Here is an 18,202-nt window from a genome sequence, read left to right as displayed (position 1 = left end):
TTCATCGTAGCACATTCTGCCCAGGCAAGCACCATCCAGGGTGGAGCTTGAGTTCCAGGTCACCTGACCCGTTCTCTTAAAGGGGCATGACCCAGCATATATATCAACCCCCACTCTCCTCACATAATTATGATTACGAGTGACCGTGTGGGCAGACTACAAGTTGGATTTAACAACCCCCATCATCAACCTCCCCTTCCAAATTTGTCAGCAAGAGTGTAAAATCCCACCCTATGTGAAATTTAAAGTTGCTGGTATGTGATTGTTTCAAGACTGACTGTCACTATTTCGCATTCACAATCTCTTTTCAAATTATTTTTGCAATGATCTACAAGGCGATCAGGAATTATTCACTTTGCCATTTTGATGTTTATTGAAGCAAGTGAAATGTTACACGTGATGATATGAAATCATATCAGCAGGCAAAAAGATATTCATTTACTTCATCGATGTCCTGTCTTGTGAAATCCTGCTGATGAACCTGCAATTCAAGAAAACAATTTTCCATGTTATTAGGATTTCACTCTGGCAAGTAATAAATGGCTATTAAAAACTGAATATTACACATACATTACCCGTTTCACGTTTTCTTGTTTTATTCTTCCTCGTGTACTGTGTGAAATACCACTGGACTCTCACATCGGTAATAGACTAAAACAGAAAAATATAAATTAAGTATGAACTCAAATCTATGATGCAATCTGTATCTGTTATCAAGTTCTGTGCCATTCAAAATAATGTACAGTCTGCATGACTTGGTTCCTAAAGGTGCTATAGTTTTCATTCATGTTATTGATGCCATCAAATTAATTCTGTTCGACATTACATTCAATGGCTTAAAGAGAGGTTAAGGGGTTAAGGTGCAAACACTATAAGATATGGTGCAAGTAATTACTCAATCGTCTTTCGGATGAGATGTTAAACTGAGATGTATTGATTCAATACAATTCAGTGATGTTATCTGCGACCTTTCTCGAAAGTAAGGCTCAAGAATACAACATCAGTACATGCATACAGTCATTGGGGGCATTTTTTATTATCCTGAAAGTACACTACAGGATAAGAAATAAATTTAGATTGGGTGCCTTAGATCGTAAAATAAATAAAATATGCAGCAATGATACATCAGATTGATAATTTAGAAAGTAAGTCCTGAAGAGTTAGAAATTCATTGACATAATAAAAGAATGCAATGCAGGTGTGGCAATGCCTGCTCCAGTAAATTAACATATGTGGCGTGATAGACTTGCATAGATTCACTCGGACATTGAGTGCTGTAAGAAGTGATGTAACACAAACAAATGTCTCTCCAGAGAGCTAGTGTACCAATAGAGAATAGAATATCTTAGAATGTGAAAATTAGCACTGAAATTCGATGGTAAAAGGAGACAATATGGAAATCATCGGAACTGTGGTTTCCCAAGGCAGAGAATGGTAACATGATCAGTGCCTTTGAGACAGACCCAGAAGGAGACCCAGTGGTACAGGAGACCTGAAGGTTATAATGAAGAGACAGCAACTAAATACCAAAGAGGGTGGTGTGTGATAAGAAATCTGATACGCATGCCAACTATGAAAGTCATCCTCATCACTTAAGTACTGGTAAGATCAATGTCTACCTATTAGTTGAAGTTATACAGACATTTATTTAGTTCTTCCTTATTAGTGTAATCATGCATTGATTGTATATGACCTGGAAGTTTAACAGGAGAGATTTTAAACAACTTCAGTGAGTATCCCATATCCCTTAACTCTTTGGTATCCAAGATCTCTCACTTGAATTTACTCAACCAACAATCATCCACAGCCTTCTCAGGTGGAGTTTCTAAAGATACAAACTCTTTGAGTAAATATTTTTCATCTTTGTCCAAAATTGCCATTCCCTTATTCTAAGACTGTGACCTCTTGTTCTATGCTCTCCAGCCAGAGAAACATCTTCCCAGCAATGACCTTTCAAGCCCTTTAAGAATTTTACATGTTTCAATGAGATCATCTCTCACTTTTCGAAACTGTAAGGGAATATAGGCTACTTAATCTTTCCTATAGGACAATCCTGATTCCCAGGAATCAGCCGGTCGAATCATCACTGCAATCCCTCTGGGGCAGTATTCCCTTTCTTTGGTAAGGAGACCAAAAGTGTACACAGGACTCCAGGAGAAGGGGTGGGCAATTCTCCCAGCCCGCTGCGCTGCCGAGAGACTCACGTGGAGGCCATTTAGCAGGTTCCCCGCTGGGTGCCATGGCCTCTACGAGTGTCCGGCCACCAGATTTCCGGACCTCTCAGCTCCACACCAGAAATCGGTGCAAGCTGTATTAACTATTCTAATGAAGATAGAATAAGACATAGGAGCAGAATTAGGCCACTCGGCCCATCGAGTCTGCTCCGCCATTCAATCATGGCCGATTTTTTTCTCATCCCCATTCTCCTGCCTTTTCCCCATAACCCCGATCCCCTTATTAATCAAGAACCTATCTATCGCTGTCTTAAAGACACTCAATGACCTGACCTCCACAGCCCTCTGCGGCAAAGAGTTCCACAGATTCACCACTCTCTGGCTGAAGAAATTCCTCCTCATCTCTGTTTTTAAAGGGTGTGGCTGTGAACAGTAACTGCTGCCTTTCTCCAGTTATTGTGTTATGGATGTGTCATTCTTACCCTCTGACAGTGCCAATTCCCTTATCTTTCCACTGTGAAGTCACCTCTTCTACACCCCATTGTTTCCCCCAGTCACATAGTTGATGCTAATTTCCCCATCAAAACATTCCTTCAAACAGGTGCCCTTATCAATTCCCTTTTATTATATTCCAATTTCATCTCTTAATCTTAATTTTCCCCAATTCTTAACACTTACAACATAAAGCTATCCATATCATAGTTCCAAATTAGGACAACATAAAATGTCTACCAATTTTAGTTAATTTAGGATGCTCACAACTAAATATCTTAAATTACATTTTACTTATACAAACTTTGAAAGTAAAAAAAATAAGTCAATTGTACATGTTTATATCATTCAACTGTCTGACAAAAACATCATCTTACACTGTACCTTCACAGTCTTCATTTGTTGCAAATGGAGAATCCTCATGCGACAATACTTGCTGACATCCTGGATTATGAGATGTGGAACTTTGTGGGGACCTTTCATCATGTCTACAACTGTGAGAAATTTCTCTTGTTGACATTGGACTTTCTGGTTGGTCACAATATGAGGAGTAAGAGGAACATTTCTCCTTTTGGTCTGTGTCTGACCAACACAGTTCTTCAGTTGGGCTAACAAAAAGAGTGCTTTGGTTACATAACTCAGGTTTTCTCCCTTCTTCATGTTTAAATATTCTTGATCTCTGACAGTCTGGCTTGGAAAATTTACTCTTTGAATTCACCAAAGTTTTATCTGGCTTTGTTTGATTTGAATACCGACTTTGAAAAGTTTTCTTGGACTTTTTCTTCGCAACATGGGTTCTGGAAGTATGGTATGATTTATTGAAGTTTTCATAATAATCATCATAGACTTCCTCATCAGAAACACACAAGTAGTTTCCATCATCAGGATCTTGAGATGTAATCATTATTCTCTCTTGCAAGGTGTCACAAGGTCTTGTAGGTGATCGCTGTGCACAAATTATTTCCGATAGATCAACTTGCACCTTTTCTTCTTCATTCTGATTTTTAACAATAGCTCCTGCAATTATTTTAACATATCCATGTTCTTCACCTTGTTGAATATGACTTTTTGCTTCCTCAGTCAATTGTTCTGAACAGGACACATCATTCCCAATCTCTCTTGCACTTTTCGATGAGGTTTCTTCACAATCAGCAGAAGGAATGAGACGTGGCAATAAAACGGAACCCATGTTTTGTTTCAGATAAATGTTGAAATCCTCCTGCACAGTCATGGGGGATAAAGGTGCATTTGCTCCCATCATTGTTGGACCTAAAGACAGTCCCACAATAGTCACTGGTTTATATGTCAAATCAGCCAATTTCGGATCTGTTGTCCAAGTTGAAGGGCCCACAGTTTTCATGCATTTTGGCCTATAACTGGGTGAGGCTATGGAACACTCTAATTCAAGACAATCATCACTCCATTTACTCTTTCGGTTTTGTTTTTTGAATCTTCTATAAGGGGTATTTAGCTTCAGCAAACGTTTACTTGTGTAAGAACATCTGTGCACTGATTGCAGTTCCAAAGATTGCTTTGTCATATCTGTATCCACTTCATCTTTAGGTTCCAAGTTTGGATTGACTGGAAATGTTTCCATGCTATTTACACTGCCTTTACCATCTTTACAATTTGGTGAAGAAACTGTGCTTGCACATAACCTCTGTTTAGCAGATACATCTGTATCAATTTTGCTCAGTTCAGATCTATTCAGTGCTCTTGTACTTCCTTCTCCAGTCTGTACCAGTGGCATGAAATCCTTTACTGATGGAAAAGGAGTTATAAAGCTCTTAAATGAGGCCTGGATAATATTGGGAAGACCCTGTCTGTGATTTATGATCCGGTTGTTTGTATTTATTTCCAATGCTTCCTTAAATTCCTCACTTAGGAATATTAGCTCATTTACAGAAACAGCAATATCAATATCAAGATACTGGCTAAATTGGGACAGAACCAGTTTTGGAGGTGATGGAATGAACTTGTCTATTGATCTTTGGATATGCAATGGTATGCCCCAATGGGATTGAAATCTTTTTGCTGTGATGTGCCATTCCAGGATTTCAATGGTTTCAGTAGACTGAAAGGCTAATTCCATACCTATGTGCTCTATTTTAGCTTCACTTGGTTTGATTGCTGGAAGCAAAGATGGTGCTTTAGGAATCATCATTTCTACTGACTTGTCAAATGTAGTTGCAATGCCCCAAAGGTTATTAATCTGTTTGTGCTTTAAGTTTGTACCTAAGTGATGAATGATATCCTGTTCAGCAAACAGAATATATGGTAATCTTGTTCTCTTAAATCCTTCAACATGTGTTCTCAGCTTTGGTAATGATTTCTTCAATGCTGGAGGATAACTTTGTTTGTACAATTCCTTCACCAGTTCAGGAAGACAATCCAGTTTAATAGATAGACTTTGTTTTATCACACACATATTTAACTTATTACTACATTCTGGTACAAGTTCAGTAAGAGTAGACTTCCTCCTTTCTCTCTTTTTCATTTGGACACTTCCCTTCAAACTTCCATAGTATGAAGTATTATTTTGTTCTTTGTTCAGAAGAGATGTGCACGAAGAAGAAACTGTTTTATCAGCATTTGATAAGCCTTTCTTTCTGGACTTCATTCTATGCTGTTTTTTAATTTTAAATTGTTCTACAAAATCCCTTATAGTTGGAGGAGGTGCCATAAATTCATTTAAAGATGCCTCAACAAGCCTGGGAATACCCCATATGTGATTTACAATCCTTTTCTTTATATTAACTTCTAGTGCCTTTTTCAGCTGATCATTCATGAATTCTAACTCGATTGGAACAATAACTATTTCAACATGAAACCCTGGATTGAGCCGGGCTAAAATCAGCTTCGGAGCAGGTGGAATAAATGCTTCTGCTGATCTTTGAACATGTGATGGGAAACCCCAAGGACACTGAAGCTTTTTCTGCAAAATATGCCATTCTAGAAAGTTGCTGGTTTCATCAGAAAAAGAAGTTTGTCCAGGTACAGATTTAATTTGAAATCTACTAGCCTTAATTGATGGAGGAATGGGTGGTCCCTTGGGAATCATCATTTCTACTGACTTTTCATACTGTGTTTCAAGTCCCCAGAGATATAAAAGTTGCCTGTGCTTCAAGTTCATTTCTATCTGATCAATATCATCTTGTTCAGTAAAAGGTATATACCTGATTCTTGATTTTTTAATTCCCTTCCCAGGTGCAATAAGCTTTGGTAAAGATTTCTTTGACACTGAAGGATAGGTACATTTGTAGAACTCTTCTACCAGTTTAGGCAAGCATTCAGTTTTAATTTCCAGACACTGCCTTAGCACACTCATATCAAGGTTTTTGTCAGACTTTAATCTAAGGATAACATTGGCAGCTATCTCTTTCACTTTATTTATGTGCATTTCGTCTGTTCCAAATTGTGAACCTAATTTTCCTCCTTTCAGTCGCAAGGTTGTGCCCCGAGAAAATATTTCATAACTTCTACCCAAATTGGCACTATTGAATACTGTGCTGCTTTCTTTAACATTTTCTGATTGTTGGACGAAGCTTTCATCATATGGAGTAGGACCCATAAACTGCTTTAAAGATGAGTTAATAACTTTTGGAAGACCCCAATTTTGATTTATGATCCTTTTCTTTATATTTTGATTCAGGGTTTGCCTATGTTCGTCAGTAACAAATGCCGGTTCAAAAGGAGCAACAGCTATTGCACTATCAAGCTGGGAATTTAACTGGGTTAGAATAAGTTTTGGAGCAGGTGGAATTAAGACTTCTAGCGATCTTTGAATGTGCAAAGGTAAGCCCCAATTGTACTGAAGTTTCTTCTGTGTTATGTGCAGTTCGAGCTTGTCTCTTATTTTCTTGTAAAGGAAGTTGTTTTCCATACCCACAGGCTCTATTTGAGCTCCACTGGCTTTGATTATTGGAGGCAATGCTGGTACCACTGGAATCATCATTTCCAATGATCCTTTATAGGGAGTTGGAAATCCCCACTGATGTGTAATCTGTTTGTGCATTAAATTCAATTCCAAACGATCAATTGCTTTTTGTTCAATAAAAGGCATATATGTTGATCTTTGTTTTTTAAAACCTATGCCAGGTAAAATAGCTTTAGGCAAAATCTTCTTTGATGTCTGAGCATTGAGAGCACTGTAGGTATTCATTACCAGTTCAGGTAGGTGCTCTGTTTTAATTTCTAAACACTGCTTTATTAAGCAGAAATCTATAGAACCTCTACATGTAACGCCGTGATTATCAGAAGAAAATACCTCGATATTTTTTTCCACTTCTGTGCTTTTTTGATACTTTGATAAAGGCAATTTTCTTAATTGGATAATACTGTCTGAAGTAGGCACAATGAAAATGGGCATTGCCGCATCTTGTGGCTGTAGAATTAAATCTTCTGTTTTTGGGACAACAGGTATAAAATTCTTTACAGATAACTGAATGATCTTCGGAATGTCGCATGTGCAACTTATAATTCTTTTTCTTGTATTCCTTTCTAGTATTTTCCGGTGTCCATTACTAAGGAAGGGCCGTTCAACCGGCACACAGATCTTCACCAAAAAAACCTCTTGTTTTAACTGTGATGGAATTAATTTTGGGGCAGGTGGAATAAAGTTTTCTTGTGATCTTCGAACATGGAGTGGAAAATCCCAGTTGTGCTGAAGTTTCTTCTGTGTTATGTGCCATTCTATTAAGTCCTTAGTTTTATTGTCAATGAAGGTTGTTTCCTGACCCACAAATTCTATTTGGACTCCATTTGCTTTGATCACTGGAGGCTCCGGTGGTACTTTTGGAATCATAATTGCTATCGATTGTTCATATTGGGTTGTATATCCCCAGAGATGGGTAAGCAATTTGTGCTTTAAGTTCAGTTCTAAATGATTAACAGCATCCTGTTCAATAAAAGATATGTATGACAATCTTGGCTTTCTAAATCTTTTGCCAGGGGCAACTGGTTTTGAAAAAGGCTTTTTTGACATTGAAGGGTAGGTGGCTTTATCCATCTCATTCACTATTTCTGGAAGACCACTATTTTTAATTTCAAGGCACTGTTTTATCAAACATATTTCTACCTTGTTCTTACTTTCTTGGTTGAGTATAGGGGAAAGCCGTATCTCTTCTACATTGCAAGGTTTCAGATTACTGCTATATTTCTGACTCTGTTTTGAAGACAGTTTTATTTTCTTCGTCTGTAAAAATGTGTTAATTGAGGCATCTACTTGTACATCTTCCATTTGACTATTGCTGGAAGATATTTTGCCTTTTTCCAACACTTCAGATTGCAGCATAGGAGAAGCTAGGAAATTACTTAAAGACGATTGAATAGCACTGGGGAGGCCCCACTTGTAATTTAGGATTCTTTTTCTTGTATTCAGCTCAAGTCTTTTTCTATGTTCTGAGATTAAGAAAACCATTTCAGGTGAAACAAAAACCAAAGGAAAACCAGGCGGTGGTTTTAGCTCCGAAGGAATTAGCTTTGGAGCCGGTGGAATAAATGTTTCTTGTGATTTCTGAATAAGTAATGGTAATCCCCAATTACCATTTTGAAGTTTCTTCTGTGTAATGTGCCATTCCAGTCTGTCTCTAACTTTATCATCAACGAACCTTGTTTCTTTACCAACAGGGTATACTAGAGCTGTACTTCTCTTGATGATTAGAGGTTCAGATGGACCTTTAGACATCATTATTTCAATTGATTCTTGATAAAGATTTGGAAATTTACATAGATGGGTAATCAGTTTGTGCTTTAAATTCATCTCCAAGTGATTAACAGCATTCTGTTCAATAAATGGTAAACAATGCGGTCTTGGCTTTTTTAGTCCTTTACCAAGTGCTATGAGCTTTGGCAAAGATTGCCTCGATTGCGAAGGATAGCTATTTTTATAAAATTCCTTTAACATTTTAGGTAAGCACCCGGTCTTAATCTCTAGAGACAGCTTTGTTAAACAAATTTCAAGTTTGTCTTTCAATTCTGGTTTGAAGTTCGCAAGTGAAAATTTCTCATCCATTTTTTTAGTTTTCTTGCTTTTGTTATTCTTTTCATATTGTAGCGCTGATGATTTCCCCCTTCTGATTGCTGTCAACGTGTTGTGAAGAAACATTTTGTTTTCTTTATTGCCCACATTAATGTTGCAGCATGCATCTGGAACAGTAGTTATAAACTTATTCAAAGAGGATTGGATAAGATTAGGAAGACCCCATCTGTAATTGACCATCTTTTTCTTTGTATTCATCTCCAATATTTTCTTATGCTCATTACGAAGAAATGGCAGCTCGGGTGAAATAACTACGACTGAAAAAGCAGGCTCTTGTTTTAACTGGGATGGGATTAGCTTTGGAGCAAGTGGAATAAATGCTTCTTCTGATATCTGAACATCTAATGGTAATCCCCAGGTTTTCTGGAGTTTTTTCTGCATAACATATCTTTCAAAGTTGTCTCTCACTTTGCGATCAATGAATGTTGTTTCCCTACCCACTTGTTCTATTTTAGCTCCACTTGACTCGATTGCTGGAGGCATAGGTGGCACTTCAGCGATCATCATTTCCAATGATTTATCATTTAGGGTTACAAGTCCCCAGAGATAGCAAATGCGTTTATGCTTTAGGTTCAGCTCCAAACGATCAACTGCACTCTGCTCAATAAACGCTATATATAATGAACGTGGCTTTTTATATACATCACCAGGTGCAATAATCTTCCTTAATAGCTTCTTTGACATGGAAGGATAATTTTTTTTATAAGATTCTTTTACTATTTCTGGTAAACAATGCATGTTAATTTCTAGACACATTTTTCCGAAGCACATATTAAGTTTATCTGTATACTCTTGTTTGAAGTTGAACAAAATGGCCACTTCAGCTGTTTTGCTCGGTGTTGTGTCTTTGCTACCATCTTTACTTTTGTGCATTTGCGAAGGAATTCTCATCCTACTTCTTCTATCAATATTGCTGGGTTCTGTTTTGTTGGCTTCGACTATTCCTGACTGTAACACTAAATCTTTTCTTGATGTAGAAAGGGCTATGAACTTTCTTAATGAAGACTGAATAAGTATTGGAAGACCCCATTTGTGATTTATTATCTTCTTCTTTGTATTAAGTTCTAATAATTTCCTAAGTCCTTTACTTAGAAATGTCATTTCAGTTGGAGCAACAATTACTTCAAAGCTAAACTGTAGATATAGATGGGATGGAATCAGTTTTGGAGCAGGGGGAATAAAGGTTTCTGCTGACAATTGAATATGCAACGGTAAGCCCCAGTTCTGTTGAAGTTTCTGCTGTGTAATGTGCCATTCTATTCTGCTCCTAACATCATATTCAATGAAAGTGCTTTCCATACCCACAGGTTCTACTTTAGTTTCACTTGCTTTGATTGCAGGAGGCATAGGTGGTCCTTTCGGAATCATCATTTTGATTGATTTATCATATACAGTTTCAAGTCTCCAAAGGTGGATAATCTGCTTGTGCTTTAAGTTCAGCTCTAAATGATCAATAACATCTTGTTCAATAAATGGTAGGCACCATGGTCTTTGTTTTTTGCAACCTTCATTGGAAACAATAAGTTTTGGTAATTCTTTTTTTGCTGCTGTAGGGTAAGTACGTTCATAAAATCCCTGTACAATGTCAGGTAAATTATGTGTTTTAATATCAAGAGTTTGCTTTAATAAACACATATTTAGTTTATCTTTACATTCTGATTTGAGATTGGAAGAATCTGGGAATGCACTTATCTTCTTAAACTTTGCTCTTTTATAAACTTTCTGGCAAAGCAGTGAAGGGAACTTTTCCTTCTTGTGCCCTGCAGTAATTTTTGAATTAAGATCTATGACATTGTGAGTGAATGTTTTACTTCCTTTTATGCTTCCTGGCTGTAATGTGTCACTTTGTAGTGATGGCGTTGGAGTAATTAAGTCCTTCAAGGATGTCTGAATAAGATTTGGGAGACCCCATTTTTGATTTATGATCTTTTTCTTTGTATTCATTTCCAATCTATTTCCATCTTCAGCACTTATAATAAGTGGTTCAGTTGATGTCACAATTATATCATGAATACAATGTGGCTTTAGCTCAGAGGAAACCAATTTCGGAGCCGAGGGAATAAATGTATCCATTGATTTCTGAATATGTAATGGAAAGCCCCAATTATTCTCTAGTTTTTTTCTCGTAATATGCCATTCCATTTTGTCTCTAACATCATTGTTAATGAAAGATGTTTCCATACCTACAGTTACAATTTGAACTCCATTTGATTTACGTATTGGCGACACATTTGGTCCTTTAGCAACCAGCATTTTGACTGACTTTTCATACAGTGTGTCCTGTGCCCAGAGATGAATAATCTGTTTGTGCTTGAAGTTGAATTCTAAACGATCAACAGACTCCTGTTCGATAAAAGATATATACAACGATCTTGGCTTTTTGAATCCTTCACCAGGTGTAATTAGCCTTGGAAGACATTTCTTTAATTGCACAGGATAGGTATCTTTGTACAAACGTTTTACGAGTTCTAGAACACTGTGCATTTTGATTTGTAGGCTTTGCTTTGTTAAGCATATACATAGTTTATCTTTCTGTGCTGGTTTCAGACCAGCAAAATCATCTATTTTGTTTGATGTCTTGTTATTACTACTTCTTTTAGATTGTGGCAACAAAATCTTTCTTTGAATGCGCAGTGGAAATATGCCTCGAGGAAACAGATCACTCTTTACCTTTTCAATGGGAGTGTTGCTCAATTTTTTCTTGTCTTTAATTATTTCAGTTTGTAGCATGAAGTCCTTCACTGATGGAGCAGGAGCCATAAAATTACTTAAAGATGACATAATGAGCTTGGGTAGGCCTAATTTCTGATTTACAGCTCTCTTCATTAGATTGAACTCCAGTCTTTTTTTATGTTCATTGTGAAGGAATGTTGGCTCAGGCGGGGCAAAGACAGTCACAAAATTAGGCTGGGGATTTAACTCAGATAATATTAGTTTTGGAGCAGGTGGAATTAAAGCTTCTTGTGATCTCTGAATATGTAGTGGTAAACCCCCCTTTTGCTGAAGCTTTTTCTGTGTAATATGCCTTTCAAGGTCTTTTCGAACTTTATCATTGGAGAAATTAATTTCCACGCCCACAGGCTCTATTTGAGCTCCATTCATCTTGAAAGGTGGTGGCATAGGTGGTGCTTTAGGAATCATCATTTCCACTGATTCCTCATACAGAGTTGCAAGTCCCAAAGAATTGGTCATCTGTTTGTGTTTTAAATTAAGTTCTAAGTGATCGATAACATCCTGTTCCATAAAAGATATATACATTGCTCTTGGCTTTTTGAATCCATTTCTGGGTACAATTAGCTGTGGTAATGATGTCTTTGAGGTCGGATAATAGGTGACTTTATAAAACTGCTTCACTCTTTCTGGCAAGCAGTCCATGCGCATTTCTAGACATTGCTTCATCAAGCATACATCCAGTTTATTTTTAACTTTTTGTTTCAGATGAGCAAAGACAAACTGCTCACCTAATTTAGCTGTTTTTGAATTCCTTTTACCTGTTCTGTATTGTACTGAGAACGTCTTTTCTCTTTGTGGTTGTACAAACATTTTCTGTTGAAAGCTCATTTCATTATTCTCTATTTCAATGTTATTGGCTTTTGGTTTCTTTCTTGCCATGTTTTTTGACTCCATAATATCATTCATTGATGGTGCAGAAGCAACAAATTTTCTTAAAGATGACTGAAAAAAATTAGGAAGACCCCACCTTTGATTGATGATTTTTTTTCTGGTGTTCAGCTCCAACATTTTATTAATTTCAACATCTACAAATGGCAACTCACATAGAGTAATGACCAAAACAGAATCAGCTTTTGGGCTCAGCCGAGATGGAACCAACTTTGGAGCAACTGGAATGAATGCTTCTACTGACTTCTGATAATATGATGGCTTGCCCCAATTGTGTTGAAGTTTCTTTCGAGTAACATGCCATTCAAATTTATCTCTGACTTCTTTGCTAATACAAGTGGTTCCCATGGATTGGCCTCGATTTGCTTTGAGTGCTGGAAGTGCAGATGGAGCTTTGGGAATCATCATTTCTATTGACTCTTCATGTGGAGTTTGAAATCCCCATAGGTAGGAAATGTGTTTGATCTTCAAATTCATTTCCAAGTGATCAACAGCATTCTGTTCAAAAAATGGTATATACCGTGGCCTTGTTTTCTTACAACCTTCACCAGGTGGAAAAGATTTTGTTAAAGTTTTTTTTGGTGTTGGGGGGTATGTATTTTTGTAGCATTCTTGTACAATTGCTGGTAAATTGTCCAGTTTTATTTCGAGACATTGTTTTATTAAACACGTATCTAACTGATCTTTATGCTGCGATTCCAGGGTAGCAATCACAGATAACATTGGTTTTCTCTTCACTTTCATTAATTTGATAGCTTGGTCACAGAACGGTGCAGACGTTTTTTCTCTCTTGAGTTGTATCAACTTGCTTTGCAAACAACTTGTTTTAAACTTACTATTTAACAAAACCTCACTTTCTTCTGATATTTCTGACTGTGACTTGATACCCTTTACTGATGGTGCATGAGACATAAAACTCTCTAAAGACAAATGAACAAGCTTCAGGAGACCCCAATGATGATTTATGATCCGTTTTTTTACATTCAGTTCCATTCGTTTCTTATTTTCAACGTCGAGAAATGCAGGATCAATTGTAACAACATTCACATCAAAATTAGGACATGGGTTGATCTGTGAATTAATTAGTTTTGGAGCAGGTGGAATGAATGCTTCTTGTGATCTTTGAATATGTAACGGAAAACTCCCGTTACTTCCAAGTTTTTTTTGTGTAAGGTGCCACTCTAAAATCAACCTGGCTTTATTAGTAATAAAAGAAGTCTTTACAGCCGTAGGTAGTATTGTAGCGTCAGTTGCCTTGATTACTGGAGGAACAGGTAGTACCTTAGAAATCATCATCCGTAATGACTTTGCATGTAATGTCTCAAGCCCCCAGAGATGGCAAATCCGTTTGTGCTTTAGGTTCAGCTCCAAGCGATCGACTGCCTCCTGCTCAAAAAAAGGTATATAACATGGCCGTAGTTTCTTATTACCTTTGCCAAATGTAATTAATTTTGGTAAATCTTTTCTTGATTCGAAAGGATATGTGACTTTGTACATCTCTTTTACTATATTAGGAAGATAATCCATTTTAATGGCTAAACATTGTTTTGCTATGCACATGAACACTTCTTTAAGTTCTATCTTCTTGAGATCTATGTTTTTCCTCCTACTTTTATTCTTTAGAAATGGCAATTTTGGGGTGTATTGCAGTATCTCCTTACGATGTTCACTGCTGACAGACATTGCTTTTCTTTTTATAATGTCTGAATGGGCAATGAGATCTTTTATTAAACTAAAATCCATGAAATTAATTGACGATCTCTGCACAACATTGGGAAGGAGACCCCGTCTATTATTAATAATCTTTTTCTTCATATTGGAGTCCAACATTTTCTTATGATTATCACTTATAACTGTCAGTTCAGTTAGGACAACAGCTAACTGTGAACAAGGCAGTGGATTTAGCTGGGAAGAAATCAATTTTGGTGCAGGTGGAATGAGTGCATCTCTTGATCTCTGAATTTCTGTTGGTAGACCCCAATTAAACTGAAGTTTTATCTGTATAACGTGCCTTTCCAGATAGTTTCTGACCTTATCTTCAAGGAAAGTAGTTTCTGTACTGGTGGGTTCTATTTTAGTTGCACGTGTCTTAAGTTGTGGAGGTAATGGTGGTGCTTTAGGGATCATTATTTCCAAGGACTTTTCATATGAAGTTGGGAATCCCAACAAACTTGAAATAAGCTTTTGGCTGAAGTTTACCTCCAATCGATCAACGGCATCATGTTCCATAAAAGATATATACAATGGCCTTGACTTTTTATATCCTTTTCCAACTCTAATCAATACTGGTAAACGTTTCTTTGACGTTAGAAAATAGGAATCATTATACGATTCCAATACCGGATTTGGTAAACAATTTAGCTTCATTTCAACCTTTTGTTTTGTTAAGCACATAATTAATTTATTTTCATATTCTGGCCTGAAGCTGGTAACAGCAAATCCCTCTTTTAATTTTTTTGTTTCTCCATTCCTACGATTACGTTCAAGTGACAGAAGCATGCTTTTGCTTTCATTCTGAAGCATGTTTTCCTGATAGGGAATGATTTTAGAAGAATATGATATATCAGTGTTATTGAACACTGAATTATTTCTATCAGTGCTTTTTGATTGTAGCGGTGCAGGAACGTTATAACCATTTAAGGTTTGCTGGACAAACCTGGAGGAACTCCACTTGTAATTCTTCTATTCACATTTCTTTCAATTTTTTTATGTTCTGGAGTTACGAATGGTAATTCGGTGGTAGTAACCGTATCAATTAGACTTAGCGGTGAAGAAATCAAATTAACTGAAGAAAGGGATGCTTCTGCTGGCTTCTGGAAATCTGTGGATAAATCCCAGTTGTGTTCGAGCTGTCCCTGTGTAACATGCCATTCAAGATTGTCCCTTGTTTTGTCATCAATGAAAACTGATTCCACACGAACTGGCTTTATTTGGGCATCATTTGCCTTGGTTGTGAATGTTTCTTTAGGAGTCACCTTTCTCACTGAATTTTCAAAGGAAATTGGAGATTGCCAGAGATGGGAAATAAGTCTTTGCTTTAATTTCATCTCCAAGCAATCAACAGCATCTTGCTCAATAAATGATACACATCGCGGCCTTGGCCTCTGACTTCTTCTATCAAGAGGAGGAAAGTTAATTAAAGGTATTTCATTTGGGTGAACACTGCTGACTGATTCTTGAATATCAGATGGAATTTCAAACTGTTCCTCAGCAACGTACATTTCAGATTCATTTGTAATGTTCTGAACCTTCTCTATCGGCATGGCTATGTCAGTGCTGTAAGATTTACTAAACTGAATTGATGAATGGCTGTTACTTGCTTTTTGTTGTGTTCTAAATTCAGCTCTGTCTGTTTTGATCTCATCAAAACAATTAATTTGTTTAGAATCCATTGCTTGGGTCACAGATGGTGGAGCCTGTTTCTTATCAAGAGATTGAGGTTTTAAATTAACCAATGTCTTAGTGCTAAAAATGGAGACTGGTGGAATAATCAATACATGGCTTTCATTGAATGGTTCTGAAAGTGACTTCATTATGTTCACATTAACAGAATCTATGAGGTTAACCCCCTTGATTAATATTGGTCTCCACTGATGAATTCCAATCCTCCTTTGCAAATTAAATTCCAAGTCATAAATGTCAGGTTCCAGAAGGGCTGGCATTTTCAAATCCTTTCCGATGAGTTCAATACATGATTTCTTAGGTAAGGATAACAGTGGAAGCAGTATCAGTGAAAGTGACTTCTTATGCATAAATGGCAATCCCCACTGACCTTCTAATGCCATCTGAGCAACATTCAGCTCAAGAGTACCAACCTGGTTATTAGGTAAGCTTGGAGTAACTGAAGGTATTGGTTGATCATTCGCATTTTCCATTTGCTGAACTTCTCCATTCACTCCCTGAATTTTTTTGTCAATTTCCAACTCTTCAGTAACTGGTGTTGAAACAGAATGAAGTTTTCTTCTGAGCTGAAGTAACTCAAATTTTTCAACATTTTCTTTGGTCAGCAAAGCAACTTTCTGAATGCGTGGATAAACATGAAAATTAGTATTGCTTGCCAATGCATATTTTTCATGTTCTCCCAAATGGTAAATTTCAGGCAAAGGTAGCTGGTTCTTTAAGTTAGAAACTTCTAATGATTCCATCTGTTTTGTCTCTGAGTCTGGGAAGACTGTTACATGAAGACCATTAGTGTAATTATTGTTTATAAAATCATTCTGTACTGGCACGCTTTTTATTTTGTCAATTATTGCTGTGGAGGCAAGCAAGGTCTGGCCTGGTGGGGATGTTGGACAGTAGGATGGCATGCATCCTGATGTTTCTATTTCACTCAAGGATTCATACACAGTATTACTAGTAACTGTGCACTGCTCATCAGTACTTCGCCATGTAATGCTCAGAGTCATCCTCCATATTTCTTCAGAAGAGAACTGGTCAGATGTGTTTGTTCCAATCGAGGTGTAGTTTTCGAACAAATTCTGTTCTGAGCATTTTTGTTTCAAGTCTGATGAGGCGATACAGCTCTTTCCACCACCGTTTAAAGCACTGTTAAGAGAAGAGGTATCAGAAACTGAGCTGGACTTTTTGTAATTTAATTTTTCAGATGTGACTGAGCCAAATGAATGAAGGGATGTATCCTTGCCGCAATGGCGATGATGATCACGTAAAGGTATCTCATTGGAGCTTTGATGTAATGCTTTTTCATTTAGTGCTCCTTCACCTTCTTCAAACTTTGACTTGTCAAATTCTTCTCTTGCATTACGTTGTTTTCTGTTTAGTTGCAATACATACAAGTCAACACATTAAAAATAATTCAAATTATCTCATCAATATATATTAACAGAACAATGTTATACAGGCAACTTCTCACAAATGTACATTTTAAAGAACAAGTACAAGATTTAGTAGATTGTCACTCTGTTTCATAGGGCTGAATTTTCTGGTCCTGCCTGTGGCGGGTTTCATGGTGGGCAGGAGCAGAAAATACAGAGAGAAGCCGAAAATCAGATTTCTGGCAGGAAATTAATTTGGAATTTTCCCCTCACCACATTCATGGTAGACAAATGGCGAGTTGGGTTTCCCACTGATCCATGACAGGAATGCCATTTGGGTACATTACCATGTCATGAATACTCAATATAAGTCTATTTGCTGGTTCCACCTTCTAATCTTGCATCACCTTAGTGAGAAATTAGATTGGTCGATACAAGGTTTGCTGCGGCTGGTGAGATAGATCGCACAGTGACAAATGGAGGTGGGGGCTGGGAGAGTATAAAGAGGAAGTGGAGAGCTCCTTGAAAGAAAGTCATAATCACTAGTCAGGGCGAGGGGATCAAGGTGAGAAATGAAAAACAGTTGTTGGGCTGAGTCGACCTCACATTCGGTGAGATGTTAAAGACAGTCTTGAGGCTTCCAGGACCAGGCTACAGCACTATGCAAGACATGTACATGACGGTACTATCCCAGGGAGGGACAAAGTTTAAGTGCTCAATTTGGATAAGGTACGGCTTAGTATGCAGGGCATGAACATGGTCTTACCATCAGTGGCCATAGGCTTGTCTGGCTCAGTACTGAGTTGCAGATGGTACGGTTAGGGGAGCTTGTAAATCAGGAAAACATGATAGAGGAGTAGTCAAACTTTGTGTGTGTGTGTGTGGCGCGTTGTCCTCGGTATATGATAGTGTACAGATCCTCAAGATTGGGAGGGGTGAGGTCTACATGGGACATATGGTATTGATGAGTTCAGGTGGCTGAAATGTTCATTACAATTACAATGGGATCTCGGGTTACTCGGAAGCTGGAGAATAAAGAACAGTACAGCACAGGAACAGGCTCTTTGGCTCTCGAAGCCTGGGCTGATCACGTTGTTCTATCT

At 37.4% G+C, this 18,202-nt stretch overlaps 1 protein-coding gene across 3 annotated transcripts; it reads right to left on the bottom strand.

The window, feature by feature from the left end:
- Positions 1 to 351: 351 nt before the first annotated feature.
- On the bottom strand, positions 352 to 5,305 carry LOC144500023 (uncharacterized). Of its 3 annotated transcripts, none has more exons than XM_078222772.1 (3): positions 3,051 to 3,979; positions 571 to 651; positions 352 to 481 (listed from the first exon to the last, which is right to left on the bottom strand). In XM_078222772.1, the coding sequence occupies exons 1-2, from the start codon at positions 3,925 to 3,927 to the stop codon at positions 596 to 598; spliced, it is 933 nt and encodes a 310-aa protein (XP_078078898.1). In that variant the 5' UTR covers positions 3,928 to 3,979; the 3' UTR covers positions 352 to 481; positions 571 to 595. The 3 variants fall into 3 exon arrangements, with proteins under 3 accessions (XP_078078898.1, XP_078078899.1, XP_078078897.1); XM_078222773.1 differs by having other exon boundaries at positions 576 to 651; XM_078222771.1 differs by having other exon boundaries at positions 571 to 5,305.
- Positions 5,306 to 18,202: the final 12,897 nt, after the last annotated feature.

This window comes from Mustelus asterias, chromosome 10 (genome assembly GCF_964213995.1).
Source record: "Mustelus asterias chromosome 10, sMusAst1.hap1.1, whole genome shotgun sequence".
Taxonomy (NCBI): domain Eukaryota; kingdom Metazoa; phylum Chordata; class Chondrichthyes; order Carcharhiniformes; family Triakidae; genus Mustelus; species Mustelus asterias.
This window is presented reverse-complemented; position numbering and strand designations above follow the sequence as displayed.